The 15,699-nt window shown below is 37.6% G+C and overlaps 1 protein-coding gene and 1 non-coding gene across 5 annotated transcripts in view; both read right to left on the reverse strand.

The window, feature by feature from the left end:
* Positions 1-15,699, reverse strand: part of LOC110443309 — a 365,314-nt gene that overhangs the window by 123,573 nt on the left and 226,042 nt on the right. For all 4 annotated transcript variants that reach the window (XM_021487458.1, XM_021487457.1, XM_021487459.1 and 1 more), the window contains 8 exons: positions 15,050-15,268; positions 9,727-9,905; positions 8,373-8,588; positions 6,704-7,011; positions 6,020-6,094; positions 3,662-5,596; positions 2,801-2,926; positions 2,148-2,216 (listed from right to left, as the gene is read on the reverse strand). In XM_021487458.1, coding sequence (XP_021343133.1) covers positions 2,148-2,216; positions 2,801-2,926; positions 3,662-5,596; positions 6,020-6,094; positions 6,704-7,011; positions 8,373-8,588; positions 9,727-9,905; positions 15,050-15,268 — 3,127 coding nt within the window. The remainder of the gene's footprint in view (positions 1-2,147; positions 2,217-2,800; positions 2,927-3,661; positions 5,597-6,019; positions 6,095-6,703; positions 7,012-8,372; positions 8,589-9,726; positions 9,906-15,049; positions 15,269-15,699) is intronic.
* Positions 7,324-7,396, reverse strand: Trnay-aua. Its single transcript has one exon. It is a non-coding gene; the product is annotated as a tRNA-Tyr (tRNA).

Consider the following 15,699-nt stretch of genomic DNA (forward strand, 5'->3'; position numbering starts at 1 on the left):
ATCCAGTCAAATGAAGAACATTTTTTTTTGTTGGCTGTAATATTTCTTGAACTACACTTAACAAATACTACACCAGGTGTAGTATTTGTTAAGTATAGCGCCCCTCGGCAGAGGCCCTACAGCCCCTCGGCAGAGGCCCTACAGCCTCTGGCTGGGTCTGCAGCCCAGTTCATATGACACCACCTGATATTCAAAAGGTACCTTCTGTTTAAAATGATAATTAAACCCCTGACACCTTATACATAATTTGGAGTTCAGCTAATTGAATATGTATGATGTATGATTGAGGGAAAAGATGAGTACAGTTAAACCTGCCTAAGCCACCACCTCTATTGAGAGACCACCTGCATTTTATAGGAGACCACTTTATATGTTCCCCATTGTAGTGAACTAGCTTATTGTGAACTGTATAAAAAGAGACCACCTGTGTAAGGTGACCACTGTTAACATACCCCACTATAGTGATTCATTAACTGAATCGGCATCAAGAGAGCACCTGTGTTAATAGACCACTGTTAACATAACCCACTATAGTGATTCATTAACTGAATCTGCATAAAGAGAGCACCTGTATTAATAGACCACTGTTAACATCCCCCACTATAGTGATTCATTAACTGAATCGGCATCAAGAGACCACCTGTATTAATAGACCACTGTTAACATTCCCCACTATAGTGATTCATTAACTGAATCGGCATCAAGAGAGCACCTGTGTTAATAGACCACTGTTAACATACCCCACCATAGTGATTCATTAACTGAATCTGCATCAAGAGAGCACCTGTATTAATAGACCACTGTTAACATCCCCCACTATAGTGATTCATTAACTGAATCTGCATAAAGAGAGCACCTGTATTAATAGACCACTGTTAACATCCCCCACTATAGTGATTCATTAACTGAATCGGCATAAAGAGACCGCCTGTGTAAGGAGACCACTGTTAACATCCCCCACTATAGTGATTCATTAACTGAATCTGCATCAAGAGAGCACCTGTGTTAATAGACCACTGTTAACATAACCCACTATAGTGATTCATTAACTGAATCTGCATAAAGAGAGCTCCTGTATTAATAGACCACTGTTAACATACCCCACTATAGTGATTCATTAACTGAATCGGCATCAAGAGACCGCCTGTGTAAGGAGACCTCTGTTAACATACCCCACTATAGTGATTCATTAACTGAATCTGCATAAAGAGAGCTCCTGTATTAATAGACCACTGTTAACATACCCCACGATAGTGATTCATTAACTGAATCTGCATCAAGAGAGCACCTGTGTTAATAGACGACTGTTAACATACCCCACTATAGTGATTCATTAACTGAATCTGCATCAAGAGACCACCTGTGTTAATAGACCACTGTTAACATACCCCACTATAGTGATTCATTAACTGAATCTGCATCAAGAAACCGCATGTGTTAATAGACCACTGTTAACATACCCCACTATAGTGATTCATTAACTGAATCTGCATCAAGAGAGCACCTGTATTAATAGACCACTGTTAACATCCCCCACTATAGTGATTCATTAACTGAATCGGCATAAAGAGACCGCCTGTGTAAGGAGACCACTGTTAACATCCCCCACTATAGTGATTCATTAACTGAATCTGCATCAAGAGACCACCTGTGTTAATAGACCACTTTGAATGTTATCCAAAGTAGTGATTTCATTCATTATTAATTGACCCTGTGTTGAGAGACCACTGTTTGGACTTCCAAAGAGTGGTCTCTTACCAAAGGTTACACTGTGAACATTTAGTAAAACAGGCTCAAAAACGTTTGACATCATTACACTGCAGTAGATGACGTTTTATAAGTGGAACATTGAAATATTGACTAGTTTGTGTACTACCCCCGTAATTTCAATGCAGTCCAGGTATTACCATGATATAGAAACTAATAAATGACATCAGTGTGGTCAGTCAATGGACTAAATATTTTATATACGATGTACATTCAGGATGAAAATTTCAAGTCCATCTTGGCAGTAGCAGACAGTGGACACATGTAAGGTAGGAAGGATGGGACACAACGGAAGGTACCAACAGACTTCCTGAATATACGGTACCTTAGTCTTTCATGAAAAACAACAATATAAAGGCCAGTATGACATAGATACCTACCATTCTCATCCATACCAGGCTTTGGCCGATTGCCAGATGTTATATCTTCAAATATGTCGTTGTCATACGCTGTAACAGAGAGCAGTACACCATTGAAACAAAATCACAGTAACGCTAAAACAAGTGAAATGCATTGATCAAATTACTCAACGGTACACAGAAAAACAAAATCAATAAAAAACATCTAGATTTTTTCTATAAAAAAATATCTTCATTAAAATATTTTGATAACTTTTGAAAACAATATGATGAAAGAAAAAACACAAGATGGTGAACATGACATGAATTTACTTTTCTACTTTACAAGAACAACGATACTTCCATGATACTCTAAATTCAATCATGACACCCAAATCCTAGTCTTATTCAATCTTCATGACATTACACTTTTATGACAAAGCATATTCAATCATGACATATATATGGTACTTGTTATCTATTCTGGCTTGTGCTATATATAGTGCACAAAGACCTTGACCTTCTGAGCTACAATATATCACAGATACAGTTACAACCATGACCTTCCAAACTACAATGTATCAGAAGGCCAGTAACAACCTTGACCTTATGAACTACAACATATCACTGAAACAGTAACATCCTTGACCCTTTGAGCTACAATGCATCACTGAAAATTAACAAGTTTGACCTACCTGGGTTTCGGGCAATAGAGCTGCCCTCTTCTCCTGGGCTCCCCTCCTTTAATTCAAACATGTCGGTATGAGGCAGAGGTTTTCTACGTGAACTTTCTACTCTTGTGTTCTCCTCAATTATTGAATCTAAAATAACAACCAATACAAATTAAGATTCAATCAAGAATAGGAAACTTTCTTTGCTTCCTATATTCTCTGTATATAAACTCTTGTTGCAGTTGAAACCATAATGCCATTAACAAACTAGAAAATGTCTGGAATTCATCATCAATTTTCCTCTTCCATGCAAATTAGTGTCATTGCTTATAGACAGATTTCTATAAATAGTAGCAGTGACCTTGACATAGAGGTTGGAACTCTAAAATACAAACTCATTCAAGGTATTTCTACACTAAATCTTTGCATAAAGTTTGACCTAAATCAGCCATAAGATAAAGTTGCTAGATTTATGTCACTAAATCGGTTCACAAGATTGCTATACATAGAAACAGTGCATGACCTTGGCCTTTACCTTGGAATCCTGAAATACATCTGTTGAGGACATAATATATGTTATCAGAAGTGTGGAATTGAAGTAATTTGAAATTGATGCCTAACTTCATGGATAGATATCAATATCTTTGAATATTTCTAGAGTATATAAACAGTCATGCTCATAGATAAAATTCAAGTAATTTATGTAACCTAATAGTAGTCAGTGTAGCTGTATTCCAACCAAACATGTCACTAATCATTATAAGTATATAAGTCTATATAAAAGAAAGATAACTCTTACAACACATCTTAACAATGCTTTGGCCACAAAACCATTTCAGAAATAAATCAAAATATCTGCCAAAATTTTGGATGCAATTTACTTACTGTATAATCCAAAATCTTCTATAGGAGGGATATCGGCCGTATCCAAAATGTCATGACCCTGCTCAAGCTCAGGGTTATCGGCCATATCCAAAGTGTTGTGCCTGCTTTCCAGTCTACGGTTATCAGCTGTATCCAAAGTGTCATGACTATGGTCCATTTTGGGGATATCTGCTGTATCCAATGTATCATGCTGGCTTTCCATTTGGGGGATATCTGCTGTATCTAGTGTATAATGCTGGCTTTCCATTTGAGGGATATCCGCTGAATCTAATGTATTATGCCGGCTTTCCATTTGAGGGATGTCTGCCGAATCCAGTGTATTATGCTTGTGGTCCATATGAGGGATATCTGCTGTATCCAATGTATTATGCCGGCTTTCCATCCGAGGGATATCTTGTGTATCCAATGTATTATGCCTGTGGTCCATATGAGGGATATCTGCTGTATCCAATGTATTATGCCGGCTTTCCATTCGAGGGATATCTGCTGTTTCAAATGTACTATGCCTGCTGTCCATTTGAGGGATATCTGCTGTATCCAATGTATTATGCATGTGGTCCATATGAGGGATATCTGCTGTATCTAATGTATTATGCTGGCTTTCCATTCGAGGGATATCCGCTGTATCTAATGTATTATGGCTGTGGTCCATTCGAGGGATATCTGCTGTATCCAATGTATTATGCCTGTGGTCCATTCGAGGGATATCTGCTGTATCCAATGTATTATACCTGTGGTCCATTCGAGGGATATCTACTGTATCCAATGTATTATACCTGTGGTCCATTCGAGGGATATCTACTGTATCCAATGTATTATGCCTGCTGTCCATTCGAGGGATATCTGCTGTATCCAATGTATTATACCTGTGGTCCATTCGAGGGATATCTGCTATATCCAATGTATTATACCTGTGGTCCATTCGAGGGATATCTACTGCATCCAATGTATTATGCCTGCTTTCCATTTGAGGGATATCTGCTGTATCCAATGTATTATGGCTGTGCTCCATTCGAGGGATATCTACTGTATCCAATGTATTATGCCTGCTTTCCATTTGAGGGATATCTGCTGTATCCAATGTGTTATGGTTGTGGTCCATTCGAGGGATATCTGCTGTATCCAAAGTATTATGCCTGCTTTCCATTCGAGGTATATCCGCTGTATCCAATGTATTATGCCTGCTTTCCATTCGAGGGATATCCGCTGTATCTAATGTATTATGCCTGTGGTCCATTTGAGGGATATCTACTGTATCTAATGTATTATGCCTGTGGTCCATTTGAGGGATATCCGCTGTATCTAATGTATTATGCCTGTGGTCCATTTGAGGGATATCTACTGTATCTAATGTATTATGCCTGTGGTCCATTTGAGGGATATCCGCTGTATCTAATGTATTATGCCTGTGGTCCATTTGAGGGATATCTACTGTATCTAATGTATTATGCCTGTGGTCCATTTGAGGGATATCCGCTGTATCTAATGTATTATGCCTGTGGTCCATTTGAGGGATATCTACTGTATCTAATGTATTATGCCTGTGGTCCATTTGAGGGATATCCGCTGTATCTAATGTATTATGCCTGTGGTCCATTTGAGGGATATCTACTGTATCTAATGTATTATGCCTGTGGTCCATTTGAGGGATATCCGCTGTATCTAATGTATTATGCCTGTGGTCCATTCGGGGGATATCTGCTGTATCTAGTGTATCATGCTTGCTATCCATTCGAGGTCTATCTGCTATATTTCGTCTGCTGTGTCTTCCTTCTGTTTTGGGGACATCAGCTGAATCAAATTTTGCAGGATCATCATCTTTTTGGGGAGTATCTGCTGTTTCTAATATGTTATCTGATCCCCTCTGACGTCCGGATGTTGACCTACTTTCCTGAAATGTCATTGGAGGGGAGAAATCCTTTCCTCTCGATCTCCCTTAAACAAAGAACAAAAAATCTAGTTTTATATTTCCTAAATGAAACAAACTGTCTCAACATGTTCACTATGACAGGGTATGGGTATGGCTTCTCATTCAGGACAAATAAGCCTAAAAAGGTTGCTTAATTCCAATGAAACAATGCTGTCATAATAAAATACTGTTTAATTAAACTGAATATCATCTGTGACAAGTCTTCAGAAGCCAAACTGTTAATCTGACTTAAAAATGGCCTGTGAGGTCAAATTATTACTGTACTGTAAATACCCAAAGAATCCTGTGAGTGCTTCCTTATTAAAGAATAGGTCAGGATCTATTATTTTCACTAAGTGACCCTTTGCTGTGACTCTTGACCTTAGGTAGATATACAGCAAGATTTCTGTACTTTGCTGATTTTATAATGTGCTACATTTTGCCCTTACCTTCACTATGATCCTCGATAGGATAATACAGTCCCATAGGTTTAAGTGTTGTGGTACTGGATCCTCCCTGGCTCACTGGGGGAAAGTTTATAACATTTTATATAAAGGTAATAAAGAAAATATATATTAGATGACACACATTTTCCCTACATCCTCAATGGTTAGATCATAATCATGTGAAGGTGGGCGATTTGTGATATTGACTCGACGTTACTATTTTGAGAAACAGCAGGTCAATATTCAGTTTATGACATCATTTCAAGGGTAACGTCACAATGTTCTCTGCCAAATGCGGTACTTTTCTCAATATTTACATACATTCCATCAGGCTTAGTAGTTAAATTATTATTTAGCTCATCTAATATAACAACTGAAGACTTTATTTTGGTGTATATGTGGCGATATGAACCTGAGAAAGGGATATTGACCTCAACTCGTTTAATATCACTTTCTCAGGTCCATATCAGCACATATTCACCTCAACAAAAGTCCATAATTGATAAATATACAACATATAAATTATGTATCCAATATTTTGGGCAAACTACCAAGCAGATTGCAAAGTTTCAATTTATTTCTATATTTCCTGTATTATACTGAACAAGTAGCATTTAAACCCATTAATGTTCATTACGATTTATGGACAACAGTAAACAAAATTTTAGAATATCTGTTCGACAGTACCTCCATCAGTCCTGTGTGTATCGGCAGGAATCACTATAGCATTGTAACGGCTGGAGTCGACGTTGAACAGGAGCGTCTTGTTGCCATGCACCAGTTTGGAGATGTGTGTCTGACCAGCAATGGCGCATGTTCGGCTGAACTTGTCGTAGCGATGGTTTACGTTGCTCTGTCCAAGGTCAGGAACCATGTAAATGGTCCACTCATACTCAAGTTCGACAGGGTCACAGGTAGAGCACACCGCCTGAAAGGACAGTGACCAGTCCCAATTGACCAGAGATTGCTCACACTGTGGACAGTAGATGTTGAGTCTGGAAGAAATATTGAAATTCTAGATATGAAACTGGGCAGTTCCTTTTCTAATAATTTTGTGTCAAGGTTGAAATAAATTGCTCTAAAAACTGCGATTTTTGTTTGGAGCGCAGTTTTGTCAAAATCATTCATTTTCGATTCACACACAAACACTTTGCAAGGAATTTGTCTCCTTCTAGTTGGCATTCATAGTGACCATGAATGCCAACTAAAAGCAATTCAGTGCTTAAATCTGATACCTTGTTTTCTTGTTCAATGTATCATGCAGCCAAGCAATGCTCATCCAGTTGTAACAGGAGAAGAAAAATGCACGGCCAGACCGGGGTTCGAACCCGGGACCTTCCGAACTATAGACGGATGCTCTACCAATTGAGCTACCAGGTCGCCGACGATCGACCCAGTCCAGTTCCGCTACATTCCTCCCTCCTTTTTCTAAGTCTTCGCCCCCAAAGACACAACTAGTTACAACCCAGGTTTGGGTATCCCCTTGCCAAGCATACACCAAAAAAAATGCTTGAAACAAGGGTTGGTCACAGGCATCAATGTAACAGGAAAGGAAAATTGCACGGCCAGACCGGGGTTTGATCCCGGTACCATTCGAACTCTAGACGGATGCTCTACCAATTGAGCTACCTGGTCGCCGACATTCGACCCAGTCCAGTTCTGCACAGTCACCAATAATCTGCTTTTCTCAATATCCTGTCAAAGCATTTTGGGATAGATTTATTTTTTCAAAATTTGAAAATGGTCGAAACGAATGAAGATCAATTTCTCCTTTTTTCTCCAAGTGATACAATGTGTCTATTCTCAATCCTTGGAATATCCATATTCAACAAAATTTAATAAAACATTGCATGAAATCTCCAAGCATATTTCGTTGAGTCTGTTGAATCTGAATTTCAGCCAAAGTCTTTTTGTCAAATAACAGCAATAAACTTTTGAACACAACTTTTGTTCAGTCAATTTCGAGTTGATAAATATTCAGTTTAGCTGAAACCCATTGTAATGCTGCGATATATTGAACCACTTTTATACGAAATGTATATTTTGTATTCTATAGTTAACCAACAGTGGGTATCTACGTCAAGTCTAAGACTTATGCGCAATAAATAATTCAGCATCGCTAAATGCATAACTTGTAAGAAATATGAGAACGATCCAAAAGAGCAACTCTCTGCTACGAAAATGAACTACAGTCTTTTTGACAAATAAGATATTTATATTCTGCCGTTTGTGAAGATGCACTTTACAGCTAGCGGTAATGTGGTAATATATCGTACATAAAGAAATCAATAGATATCAACGGTAGAGATAAAATACCCTTGTACAAAACTCAGCAATATATAGTGGCAAGACTTACTCTAGCAGGTCGCTGATGTGGATCATCTGAGAACACTCTACATCGTCCCTATTCTCTGTCATCAGCGTTAGCGTCATCATGAATTCCCTTCTATCCTCTCTCAGCCAGCTTCCCGGAAATGATATACGAGAGGTATCCATAGTAACAGTATCTGTAAGATTCTCCTTGAAACAGGGCTTTTCTCGATCATAATCAACATAGCATGTCCAGTTGAACCTAAAGTGATGAAGATTAAGAAATAATCTATTTTCATTTCTACGTAGGGTTTGCTTTAGATCCACTCCACCATCACATCCCATTAATGCTTGCTTTGGTCTAATGGTGTTTACTCTTTGTAAATCACGGCATACTTGTCTTTCCATTTTAAGAAACGCATCAATTCCTACTTTCGAACAGAGCCTGATTTCACAGTTTCCCCAGTAACGAAAGCTTTCAGTATAGTTTTTCTAGGTCTTTAAATGTTATTGGTTTTCAATTGAAATAAGGAAACATTGTAGTTTCCCAATATCTGTAATATCATGCATAGATCATCATTTAAGGAGCCATATCAATATGAATGTGAAAATGAAAATCAATTTTTAAAATATGACAGAAACAAGAGGCCTAAGGGGCCCGTATTGCCATCTGTTAATCAGTCTTTTATCTTGGTGAACTTTATTTTGAATTCTTCTAGAGCGAGACTTTTGGATGTGAAAAATATTCCTGCACTTCAGAAGAGATATAGGCTATTGTGGATTTTATAACCATGGATGCGCAATACCAAATAAAGCATAATATTTTGAGCAATCCATATTTCTTTAATTGTGGACACAGTTTAGAATAAAAAATAAACAAAGGGCCTCTTGTAAATAGTCAGGATGGATGCTACACTCAAGATAATGTCTTCGACAAAGTTACTTACAATGAGCTGAGGCAACAACTCTACATACTGTATAGTTAGTAATAATCTCGAAGGATTTATTTTTGCTATATTTGTTGTTATAACAAAGACAGAAATTGAATACCTAGCGAATATCAATAGCTTGAATTATAATATTATGTGTATTTACAGACAGAAAACAATCTGTTTACCTGTTTACTGCCAAATAATGAAGATAAAATAATAATTCAGTACCACATTTTACTTTTTATTTTTTACTTTATTTTTCAAAATTAAATCTCATCAACTAAATACAAAAGTACCCTGATTAGTGCAATATTTTATGTAGCCATGTTTAATGAAATTAATCCTCGCAAACTAGTTCCGATAAGGACATCTGCAAAATATTAGCCCCACGAAATTAAAAGACTTTCCAGTATACTGGCCCTTTGGGCTACATTAGCTAACAACTAATGTCAATGATGATCATTATACCTGAGTGAAGAGTTGCTGTTGATGTCTGGGTCTAAGGAGCTCGTACCATCTATCACAACAACACCGTCTCGTCTCACCTCTCTGTACACGCCCCCTTTGATAGAGCACAATGGTTGGGTGGGGTCCACGCTAACTTTGGTCTGACACTCTGTGTGTACGATTGTTCCTCGCACCATCACCTGTTATGAGGAGACAACCATGAATGTTTAACTCATTCATCCCTAAAGGCACTTTTGAACTCTTCCAATTCAAAGGTTGGAATAGTTCATTATGAAATTTCAGGGGTGCATGTGTTAATACAACATCTTCAGCAGCATACTTGCCAACTCTCCCTATTTAGGAGGGATACTCCCCATGTTGGACCATTAAACCTGGTATTTTCAACCTGTGAATTTGCTAAACTATTCATATTTTTAAGATCTAATGATTTTTTCTGAAAGAACTCAAAATATTTCAATTTCAATGGTTATTTTGTCTCTTGGGGTTTATACACACATTTCATTTATGTTTTAAGCATTTTAAAAAGCTGCCAAGTATGCAGTATGCAGCATTGCGCACGTGTGATTGACACTGGGGCAAATCATCAGTAGATCAAGTTATACAAACATGACAGGGTTGTATAATTCCACTAGCCTGACAACCAGAGCTATGAGATTTGATGTCAGGCCTGCATAATTTTTCTAATCTTTATTATGAAAATATTGGTTGAGTTAGTAATTGTTTTTTAAATGTGCCTGCATGCTGTAGTACTCAATGAGATTCACATCCTTGAATCCTTCTTCAGAAACCTGTTAAAATTGGCAAATTCACTTTCTTTCTAAAATCATTTTATTGAACAAATATCATTTTAGAATTATCCAGATATAGTTCTTTTATAAATAAATATCTTATTACAAATGGCTGAGAATACCATCTTCTTCAATAGGCTAAATCGTTTCCTCAAACATTACATGAACATAAATAGCTCATCCCAAACGACAGACAATTGGTACAAGATACAAGATACAAGAAACTTTATTTAATGTCGCATACAGGTAAACAAGGAACATTAGCTCTTGAGAGCTATTTTTGCGACAAACATATGTAAAAATAACAATAACATATTACATTACAAGTAAAGGGAGATAATCACATATATTAATAAAAAAAACCAGTAATAATCATCACAGAAAAAGAAAAAAGAAAAAACAAATATGGTTAACCATATTTCAGTCATAAAATACCAAAAAAAGTTCCATCACACAATGGGTGAAAATAGCGCATCCCAAAATGGCAGACAAATTGGCTGATCAAAATGTCAAATAAAGTTCCCTCACACATTGCGAGGAAATAGCTCATCCCAAAATGGCAGAGTAATAGCTCATTACCGAATTGGCTAAACAGATTATTTCTCAATAAGCTACATAGTTTCCTCACACATGAAGTGAAAATAGCTCATCCCGAAATGGCAAAATATAGCTAATAAACAATTGATTGAAAATAACTCATTTACATCAAATAGGCTGAAAATTACTCAATCAAAAATTTATGATTTTTATACTTGATGCACATTATATTTATTTCAAGGAAAATGAATAGTGGAACTTCCTTGTGTGTGAATATTTCAGATATTTTACAAGATTTTGATAAAAAAAAAATAGAACTGAAGATGTGTCCTTAATGATTTTTAATGTATTATCCAATCATGCTAATATCTCTTCGCTTCATTCACCAACATCATTTTATCTTTACCAAATGTTTCAATACTAAGGAAACACTGTTTAACTTGACTCCCTTTGGAATTGATGAACATATGTATGGACAATTATGACAAGCTCATTATAACTAACCCAAAACATGTCAAAATTCTGTCTGATATTAGCTCACCAGCTCCCGTCTCGAAATCCAAATAAATCACACTAGCACATCGAACGTACATGAGAATGGCACACTGATACACAGTCCCTACAGCATCAAACTCCATTTAAATTTTAACACTTAATTTCAACAAAACATAAAAATAACATCAGTCTAATGCGGGCGATCAATCACACAATTTCTGTTGATTTAATGTTGATATTGATTTTCAATTTTAACAAACTGTGCCACACACAGAAGCCTGTTAAATTGGGCAGCACACGATGCGAGAAATAAGGCAGCAGTAAGATGGTTTGTGAAACTTGACAACGCGTTCCTGGCCGAGTTACGGCACGCCAGGCATGTCTGCTTCGGCAGGGTCTATACTTGTACAGGCTTGGTTAAAGATCTGTAAGGTAGTCCATGTACTCTATAACAGTAGGGGAAACACTGGGGAAGTGTCATCGATCAAGCTAATTGGTCGCTCACTACCTGGTAGTTTGTATCTGAAAAGTATATATGTGTTTGGTTGTGCTGATGTATTGGGGTAGGTATGTACTGTATGTGTTTGGTTGTACTGATGTATTAGAGGTAGGTATGTACTAACGTATTGGAGGTAGGTATGTACTGATGTATTGGAGGTAAGTATGTACTGATGTATTGGAGGTAGGGATGTACTGATGTATTGGAGGTAGGTATGTTCTGATGTATTGGAGGTAGGTATGTACTGATGTATTGGAAGTAGGTATGTACTGATGTATTGGAGGTATGTATGTACTGTTGTATTGGAGGTAGGTATGTATTATATGTGTTTGGTTGTGCTGATGTATTGTAGGTAGGTATGTACTGTATGTGTTTGGTTGTACTGATGTATTGGGGTAGGTATGTACTGTATGTGTTTGGTTGTACTGATGTATTGGAAGTAGGTATGTACTGATGTATTGGAGGTTGGTATGTACTGATGTTTTGGAAGTAGGTATGCACTGATGTATTGGAGGAAGGTATGTACTGATGGATTGGAGGTAGGTATGTCCTGATGTATTGGAGGTAAGGATGTACTGATGTATTTGAAGTAGGTATGTACTGATGTAGTGGAAGTAGGTATGTGCTGATGTATTGTAGGTAGGCATGTACTGTATGTGTTTGGTTGTTCTGATGTATTGTAGGTAGGCATGTACTGTATGTGTTTGGTTGTACCGATGTATTGGAAGTAGGTAGGTACTGATGTATTGGGGGTAGGTATGTACTGCTGTATTGGAAGTAGGTATATACTGATGTATTGGATGTAGGTATGTACTGAGGTATTGGCGGTAGGTATGTACTGTATTTGTTTGGTTGTACTGAAGTATTGGGGTAGGTATTTACTGTATGTGTTTGGTTGTTCTGATGTATTGTAGGTAGGTATGTACTGTATTTGTTTGGTTGTACTGCTGTATTGGAGGTAGGAATGTATTATATGTGTTTGGATGTGCTGATGTATTGGAGGTTGGTATGTACTGATGTAGTGGAAGTAGGTATGTATTATATGTGTTTGGTTGTGCTGATGTATTGTAGGTAGGTATGTAAACGCAAACGCAAACGGATGTATAATACGCCTGTCTGACCCTATCCAATGATTTTTTGTTCGTTTAAATCAAATCCATATTGTCCTTGTTAGACCCCACATGAACATCCATGCCAAAAATTAGGACAATAACACATGATCTGACTAAACTGTAGACCACTGAAGAAACTTGCACCTAAATTTTAACTGGACGAACAGACGCAAACGCTATACCATAATACGCCTGTCGAATTAAATTTGACAGGCCTATAACAATATTGACAAGGAGTTAAATGGAATGATGCTACTATTGTACAAAACAAGCATGTAATACGACAGACAAACTACTCTGCAATGTTAGAAGGACAGACGGACAGACAGAGACAGACAGACAGCTCAAAACAAACATGCAATACCACAGACAAGCTAATCTGTAATGTTAGGACAGACGGACAGACAGAGACAGACAGACAGCTCAAAACAAACGTAATATGACAGAGAAACTATTCTGCAATGTTATAAGGACAGACGGACAGACAGGGACAGACAGACAGTACAAAACAAACGTAATATGACAGACAAACTATTCTGCAGTGTTAGAAGGACAGACGGACAGCCAGAGACAGACAGACAGTTCAAAACAAACGTAAAATGACAGACAAACTATTCTGCAATGTTAGAAGGACAGAAGGACAGACAGAGACAGACAAACTACTCTGCAATGTTAGAAGGACAGACAGACAGACAGAGACAGACAAACTATTCTGCAATGTTAGAAGGACAGACGGACAGACAGAGACAGACAGACAGTTCAAAACAAACGTAATATGACAGACAAACTATTCTGCAATGTTAGAAGGACAGATGGACAGACAGAGACAGACAGCTCAAAACAAACCTGCAATATCACAGACAAGCTACTTTGTAATGTTAGAAGGACAGACAGACAGAGACAGACAGACAGCTCAAAACAAACATGCAATACGACAGACAAACTATTATGCAATGTTAGAAGGACAGACGGACAGACAGATACAGACAAATTACTCTGCAATGTTAGAAGGACAGACAGACAGACAGAGACAGACAAACTATTCTGCAATGTTAGAAGGACAGACGGACAGACAGAGACAGACAAATTACTCTGCAATGTTAGAAGGACAGACGGAGACAGACAGACAGACAGACAGCTCAAAACAAACATGCAATATCACAGACAATCTACTCTGTAATGTTAGAAGGACAGACAGACAGACAGACAGACAGACAGCTCAAAACAAACATGCAATACGACAGACAAACTATTCTGCAATGTTAGAAGGACAGACGGATAGACAGAGACAGACAGACAGCTCAAAACAAACATGTAATATGACAGACAAACTACTCTGCAATGTTAGAAGGACAGAAGGACAGACGGACAGACGGAGACAGACAGACAGCTCAAAACAAACACGTAATACGACAGACAAACTACTCTGCAATGTTAGAAGGACAGACGGACAGACAGAGACAGACAGAAAGCTCAAAACAAACATGTAATATGACAGACATGCAGACAGACAGACAGATGTTTAATATAAGCAGGATAGACACAGACACAGACAGCTCTGCAATATTAGTAGGACAGACAGACACAGACAGACAGACAAAGTCGATAGGATAATCAAAGCATCAATGTAATAACACCTTCCAAACAAGGAAGTTGGTAGAGACAGATATGTGAACAGTACACACAGTTATACACGAGTGTATCCGTGTCGTAAGGTTAAGTACCAATTATGATAAGAATGTAAAGTTTAAATACTTCCTGTTAACCACATCCCTGTATATAGATTTTACTGGGATTTATAAATAGTCGAACATACAATGCAGACGATCGGGAAGAAATTAACAATATCAGACACTAACGACAAGGTATGCAGGCAACAACCATTAACTCACCGTGACTTTAAGATCATAGGTTCCGTATGGTAAAATTCTAGCTGGTATCCTCAACATTTTCTTTCGTAGTACGTCATCATCTAAGGTATCCAGCTCCACTTCACGTCCTGACGAGGCGTTATAAAATGCCCACCGATATGCTGTGGCATTAGTGACGTCACAGTCGACATTCTTCAGCTCGACTTCTACGTATAACTCTTTGGAACGAAGCACATGGATCTGTTGATAGATTTGATAAATTGATGATTCATGACCGGTTGAAACAAAAAAATGACATATCACCAGTAATCCCAATTAAAAGAATGAGTTTGACTTGAAGTGGAGATTTTCGTAGAAGCTTGGCCTTTTTCTATTCACACTTTACAACACATAATTAATGATCTTTGTGTCACTGATATTGAATCACAAAACTAAATTAAATGATGTCCTGTTTCATCTTCCTGTCAGGTGATCAGTTAACTCATTTACTCCTGAATACACATTTGAACCCTTCCAATTTAAAGGTTGGAATAGTTCATTATGAAATTTCAGGGGTGAATGAGTTAGAATTGGAAGCCAAACATGAATACCATAGCACTAGACTTGGCAGTTCACTATTTTTGACAAAACTCTTTTCTAACAAAAGTGACCAATTTGAACCTTTCCACATC

Source organism: Mizuhopecten yessoensis, unplaced genomic scaffold (genome assembly GCF_002113885.1).
Source record: "Mizuhopecten yessoensis strain PY_sf001 unplaced genomic scaffold, ASM211388v2 scaffold716339, whole genome shotgun sequence".
NCBI lineage: Eukaryota > Metazoa > Mollusca > Bivalvia > Pectinida > Pectinidae > Mizuhopecten > Mizuhopecten yessoensis.